General features: G+C 37.5%; 2 protein-coding genes across 4 annotated transcripts in view; both read right to left on the reverse strand.

Moving 5' to 3' along the window:
- Window positions 1-3,018, reverse strand: part of LOC108759268 (mitochondrial ribosome-associated GTPase 2) — a 6,330-nt gene extending 3,312 nt beyond the window's left edge. Inside the window, exons 1-6 of one of the 3 annotated variants that reach the window (XM_018504624.1) lie at window positions 2,895-3,018; window positions 2,232-2,417; window positions 1,600-2,139; window positions 953-1,065; window positions 773-892; window positions 129-467 (exon numbers count right to left, since the gene is read on the reverse strand). In XM_018504624.1, the coding sequence (XP_018360126.1) occupies window positions 129-467; window positions 773-892; window positions 953-1,065; window positions 1,600-2,139; window positions 2,232-2,409 (1,290 nt within the window). In that variant the 5' untranslated portion in view covers window positions 2,410-2,417; window positions 2,895-3,018. Of the gene's footprint in view, window positions 1-128; window positions 468-772; window positions 893-952; window positions 1,184-1,252; window positions 1,313-1,599; window positions 2,140-2,231; window positions 2,418-2,894 lie in introns of those variants that run through there. The other 2 variants (XM_018504622.1, XM_018504623.1) reach the window with 2 other exon arrangements.
- A 1,461-nt stretch (window positions 3,019-4,479) lies between these two features.
- Window positions 4,480-6,597, reverse strand: LOC108759265 (uncharacterized). The gene has a single exon (XM_018504616.1). It carries the CDS (start codon window positions 6,595-6,597, stop codon window positions 4,480-4,482), a length of 2,118 nt encoding a protein of 705 aa, XP_018360118.1.
- Window positions 6,598-7,002: the final 405 nt, after the last annotated feature.

The following is a 7,002-nucleotide window of genomic DNA, read 5'->3' on the forward strand; positions in this document are numbered from 1 at the left end:
CCCCCTGTATATATACATATATATATATATATATATATATATATATATATATATATATATATAGACATTAATAACAATGTTTTTAAATGCTAATAATAAATCGATTTAGCGATAACTGAAATACTCACCAATCCAATATGAGCCATACTCCTTACTTCCAACACGTATTGCAAGTTTTCCCCGATTGCGCCGTATTCGCATATTTCAGGCGTTTGTTGAGTGTCTGACTTGAAAAAGGCATTTCCATGGCCGCCGGCACCACCTCTCGCGGCAATAAACATCATTCCTTCTTTGCTTAAGTCGGCTAATATTTTACCCTTTACATCGCGCACGATCGTGCCAATGGGCACTTTTACTACATTGTGTTCTGCATTTTTACCGAAACAATCCTTGCTGTAACCTTTTTCTCCATCCTCAGCTCTGATCACTGAATTTATATACCTAAGATCTTTTATACTTGATGTCGCCTGCATAATAAAACTGTACATTTTGTATTCTGTACAAACTGGTGTTAATATATTACGCATAAATGTAACATAAATGGATGTTTTCCAACAAAAGACACAAATGACACAGTGAATGCTTTCCATTTAACAACGCAAGTCGACCCGTACAATACAGTGGATCATTTCATCTTTGACATTGACAAGAATGTAATGATTCATAGGGTGATCTGTGTTTCTTGAATGCTGACATCTAGTAATAATCGTATCAATTTATATTTTATTGATTATATTTCTCACGTGATTTGCTTTAGTCGTAATAATCTTACTTCAAATATTACATGACCACCGTGCCCGCCGTCACCACCATCCGGACCAGCTCGATCATTGACCCACAATCGTAAGAACGATATCTGCCCATCGCCACCGTTTCCCCCGATTGTTTTCACCTAACAAAAAACAATCGTACGATTAGGAACTGGTAATGGCTCACGAAATAATGTTCTTACCGATTTTATATCGACAAAATATTGCAGGGTGTCGGTCTTTGATTTGGATTTTGTACTGCGTAAAGGTTTAGCAATGGATTGCTGTTTATGAATGCATGCGGTAGCAGATAATGCTCTAAATCCACTTAAAACTTCGCTCCTGATTCTGTTCTTTTTTAATACGGTCTCACAGCTTTGTTTTTGAATTATGCCACATGCGACGATACTTCTCAAATGACGAAGACGATGCATCTGAAAGGGATGGCAAAAGATGAACGCATCTTACATAATATCAATAATGAGATAAATCAATATATGTACCGTTTTAATAAAATTCAGATTTATTTCTTAACAGAATACACAAAATAATTCTAGGTATGTTTATCTTGAGACGGTGACTTTAAATTTATCTTCTACAAAATTTGCGATTACATTTTGATGTAATTCAATAACTCTTCTCCTATATAACGGCATATAATTTGATTTGTAATTTATCCTGTATGTTCTCTTTATCTCTTCGTCAACAGGAGAGTGATAACAATTAATCAAATCTACATTATCAATAATAGTTCCTGCATAATTATACAGCGACTGATAAAAATCAGCTGTATTAAAATCTCGATCAGTAGACAAAGTTAAATCAAGTGTAAAATTACACGGATGAATACATTTAATATCTAATTTATCTTGGATATTTTTTGTCATGTCTTTCCATGTAATATTATCCACAGTGTATTTAGAAGTGTGTATCTTAGTACTAGGTGTGATATTATGCACCATAGGAAGTTCATCCTTCATAAAAAAATGTGTTAATGAGCCCGCCGTGTGAAATTGCTTATCTAAATTGCGATAGCCCGTTACAATATAATCTCGAAAAGATTGCCACAAAAACGGTTCTATTCTTGTTAATATAAAATTTCCATGTGCAGCCATTTCTACAATTTTCCAGGAATCATCCCAACGTCTCCTAGGTTCATCCATAGGCGTTCCACCTTGACCATTGCATAGTGTTACTAATATTTGACCGTTTTCTTTTATCATTCTTTCAGACGACACAAAAAAGTCTTTCAGTAAGTCCCTATTTCTTTCTATTCTCATTTTACCATCAGCATGGGGAAAGTTAAATATGATTTTGTCGAACCGTTGTGACTTTAATGAGGGACATTCCTCTAACTTTGTAGCATCCACATCAAATAATACACAGATACCTGAAAAGAAAAGCATAGGTTTCTTCCTTTATAACTGATTGACTAATTTGATAGTTAGCATTGTAGACAATATTTATCTTTAATTTACTGACCATTGCTTCGAAGATAATCTACATTTCTTTCTGCAGCTTCTTGATTGGTACCAGATTCATAGCATGTAGCAACAAGTTCTATGTTCAAATTTTGTCGCGACAATACTGCAGAGAATGAAAAGTTGCCTTCTCCTACTAGTAGTACAGAGTCATTTTTATTAAAAATTGACATTGCCATCCTTGTTACTGAAAGCAATCAGATTGTATTCGAGCGGTATATCAGATAAATGCTTTTCTTGTCAGATACAGTGTGAGTGCAAAAATTTATATAGGGGAGATATCTTTTAAAAAATTTTACTTTTACAAAGCAAAAATGAAAAATTGCATTACTTGGGCGCATAAAAAGTATTCATATACAAAGAATTTATTATAGCTTCTAAGATTATAAACACAGTCAGTTTTGCAAAGTCCTTTGTTTACATCAGGATAAGGTAAATAAATTGCTAATTAATTTTATTTTCTACAAATAAAGCTTTTTTTTATAAAAATTTCTCCTGTATGAATACTTTTTACATTCACTGTAGATTTACATCAGTTGTGTATTTTATCAAAAATTCATTAAGGATAAGTTAAGTATTAACATTTATAGGTTAAGAAAATTAGATTAGGGAGCCACGTAATTTTTCGTAACTCCGCAATTAGAATTCGGCAAGTTTGACTAACCTTCTATTTTAATATTATCCTCTCACGTCAAAATACATAACCAATCCTATCACAAATATATTTTTGCGTCTATTTATTCGTTAAAAAAATGTCAACGTAAGTTCGCTACTACAATCGCACGTGAACGCATGATAGATATATTTCCACCATGCGTGAACGATCAGTCCGGATCTACAATAGGTGTTTTATGCCTTATGCCGTAAGAAACTGACCAATTACAGTCGAATCCGAGAAGAATAAGCGACTGTGATTCGCCCATTTCTTATGGCTTAAGGCTTAAAACCCTATTGTAGATCCGGTGTCATAGCTAAGTTCTAAGGGCCTGCGCACAATAGAGGAACAAGAATTAGATATTAAGATTTCAACCTATCAGAAACCGCGTATTCCGATGTAATCAGTTTCTGATAGGTTGAAATCTTAATATCTAATTCCTGTTCCTCTATTGTTCTCAGGCCCAGCCTGTTCTACAATACGTCGTGTGTCACTGTCGGATGTCGTTTTTCACTGTCGCGAGTCGGCTGTCGACGTCGGTACATACGAATTCAACATTCGTATGTACTTGACCGGACAAAACCTCCGGTTGTAAAAATTATTATTTTAAATCGTTTGTATTTCGTATAAAGAGTTTTGAAGTACAAATAAAAAGGTTTGTGAGTCATTGTATTAATTACAATTAATCATTCTTTTTTGGACCATGTACTTGACCGAAATAATTAACCGAATTTAAATTCAACAAAGTTTAAACATGGAATCGTTTGTATTTCGTATGAAGTACCATTAAAAACGTTTGTAAGTCATCCATTTTTAATTAAATATTAAAATATCATGTATTTGACCGAATTATAGATATAGGCCCTACGGTCACGGAAATTCCGTTGGATAGGTAGTCTCTCTAGTATTTTGATATTCCATGACTGTATCTGGAGACACTGGTAGTGTCTCGGCGCTAAGCCAAAGCGTAGCGACACTGCCGTGCCTCCTTTTTATGAAATACAAACAATTTAAAATAATAATTTTTATAACCGGAGGTTTTGTCCGGTCAAGTACATACGAATTCAACTCTCATCTTTTACGACAACGACTCGACTGGATAAACATAACCTTTATTATTTTACGGTATCTTATCATGGAATCATTAACTGCAGATGAAATAATTATTGATATTGTTCGCGAAAGTCATTGCATATATGACAAACGTGATGTGGATTATAAAAACATTAAGAAAAAGAACAATCCATTGCGAACAATTATTCCGACATTCGACTCAATTGTAGAATGGTTTGTTGCATTCATCATGGTGGAAATACATATATAAGGTGAAACAATACGCATAATGGCGGTAGCAATACTGGAAATAGCCAATCAAATATGTCCGAATATGCACTTTCCTACTGCGCATCTATCAGATTCTATTCTATTCTTCGTATTTGTGTGGCCCTCGCCACTGAAGATGGCGGCGACTCCAGCCAGAAACGAAACTGGAGCAGATATCTGGAACAAGCCAGGCGGAGAGCCGCTTGGTGAGAGAAGAGGGGGATTACTCTTCCCCTCATCCCTCTAAGAGCGGAGCATGCATACATGAATATCACACCTTTAGATTGAGAGACTTTAAATAAGCGACAATTAAGCGACAGAGAGTGGGAGGAGGGTTCTTGAGTATATGATGCATATCGATAGGAGATAGTGGAAAGTGTTTTTTAATATAAGAACGCAATTTGGCTGATTTACCAATACATAATCTGCAATAAAAAATTATATGATTAATATCTTGTCTGGGGTCTCCACAGAAGCAAGATGGAGAGTCGACAATGCCCTTTCTATGGAGACTGTAAGCAAGGTTATAATGGTTCGAGCGTATTCTGGAGATAGTAACAATCTCCTCCCTATTAAGAGATTTATCATAAAACCAAGGCTTAGATAGGGTATTTCTGTAGTAATTATCGAATAGTTGCCCTTTATAAGAGGCGGAATGATCGAGGTAAGCTTGAAATTTTCTCTTATGCGAGTCTCGGGATAAGGCTAACAGGTCATGATAGGGAATTTTGAATTTAGGGCGTCGGCCACGGAGGGCAGCTTCCCTGGCAAGTTCATCAGCTCTCTCGTTCCCATAAATGCCCTTGTGTCCTGGTACCCATACCAGGTTGATGGTAAATCCATTATTGACCATCTTGCGGAGCAGGTCCCTTATTTCGAAGACGAGGTAGTTGACGTCTTTGCGTTGATGTGAGGAGATGGCGCGTAATACGCTGAGTGAGTCGGAGAAGATGGTAAAGGTGTCACAACAGCGATCCTCCACCAGGAGAATGGCACGAATAATAGCCCAAGCCTCCGCCGAGAAGACGGAGGCCTCTGGGGGGAGCTTGTCCTTGATGATCCAGTTAAGGTCTTTAGAATAATACACACCAGCGCCCACTGAGCCTCCATCCTCGGATTTGGAGCTGTCCGTAAAAACTAGAGGTCCTTTAGCAGAGTATGTTGTAGATAGTTCCCGGAAGCGGGTTCTGAAGACAAGGCTGCTGGAATCTCTAGGCATCGACGTCATGGATTCATCAATGGGGTGAACATAGGTGTAAGAATCCAAACAAAAGTTGTAAGCCAGAGGTTTATTGGATCTTCTTATGATGTTCATCGCATATTTTTGAGTGACGTATCTTTTTAAAATGGGGATAGAGTTGAGCGCTTGCGATCTTCTGGTTGGGGAGTATGAGACATTTTCAACATATTTGAAGCTTTGTAGAGTGGTGGAGTTCATCATGGTTCGAAAGATAAACCTGGAAGACATGAGATCAAATCTCAGATTTAGAGGAGTTTCCTTAGCTTCCGCCATTAAGACATTTATGGCGGTAGATTTCCTATAGCCTAGAGCTATTCGCATGTTCCGGTTAACTAGGCGTTCCAGCTGTTGGAATTCGCATTGATTGCCTTTAAGCTTGAAAATTTGACAACCATATTCAATAGCGGATCTGAAAATAGCTCTATAAAGGCATAACATCAGTCTGGGATGGGACCCCCATCTAGTGCCCGCTAGGACCGAAAGTATGTTGGTAAGATTGCGGCCTTTTTTGATAAGATGCTTGAGGTGTTCCTTACCTTTGAGTTTCGAGTCCAGAATAATTCCCAGAAAGGTAAATGAAGTGACGCGAGGTATGTCTTGGCCCCTAATACTTAGCGCCAGGTCAGGGCGAGCGTTGCGTCTTCTCGAAAATAAAAGCCATTTGGATTTAGTGGGAGACAGATCCAGTCCTCTAGAGCGTAGATACGCAAATATGTTGTTCAGAGAGATTTGAATTGAGTGACGTGCCTCCTCTTCATTAAGGCTTATACTAAAAATGACAATGTCATCAGCATACTGTAGTAGGTTAGAATCCTCATGCAAACAACTGTTAATATCAGCGCAATACAAATTGAAAAGCAGAGGACTAAGAGCAGATCCCTGAGGAGTGCCCTTCAGAGAGGTGAAGGGGCCCTGAAGTTCTCCTTCACAGACAAAATAGATGCTTCTTTCAAAAGTAAGATTTGAAATAAATTTTCTTGTTCTTGCAGGGATGCCCAGCTTTTGCAGTCCTTCAACTAGGATTGAGGGGATGACATTGTCAAAAGCCCCTTCAATGTCGAGAAAGGCACAGAGGGTGACTGCTTTGTTTAGGAATCCACCCTGTATGTAGTTGGTGAGTGAGACCAAGCTGTCTATGCAGGAGCTCATGGGGCGAAACCCCAGTTGGTTAGTGGGGAGAAGGGCTCTGGATTCCACTAGCCATTTTATTCTCCAATAAATAATTGTTCTTTTAAGAACAATAAGAAAGGAATCCGGTCCGAAGAGACGCGAGCATAAGACATAAGAAAGACAATGATATTATATTTACGATAATTTATTCAAGTGAGATAATCAAAACGTTCTAATAAATATAGTTTAAATTAAATAGAACCAGGGTGAATGAAATATCGATGGCTTGGTTTCAATCCTCTATTGCCGATTGTTATGCGATGTGAAGCATCCTCCCGTTCAGAAATAACGCTTTATCTGCAAACAAATAAACAAGAAGACGAGGGGAGGGGTTGTAAATCCCTATTCCTCATAGACAATCCTTCTAATTAATGTCTTGATAAC

Source organism: Trachymyrmex cornetzi, unplaced genomic scaffold, assembly GCF_001594075.2.
Source record: "Trachymyrmex cornetzi isolate Tcor2-1 unplaced genomic scaffold, Tcor1.1 scaffold1762, whole genome shotgun sequence".
Classification (NCBI taxonomy): Eukaryota; Metazoa; Arthropoda; class Insecta; order Hymenoptera; family Formicidae; genus Trachymyrmex; species Trachymyrmex cornetzi.

Excerpts from the sequence above, each read along its gene's own strand:
- LOC108759265 (XM_018504616.1), bottom strand. The coding sequence starts at position 6,597 with ATGAGCTCCTGCATAGACAGCTTGGTCTCACTCACCAACTACATACAG.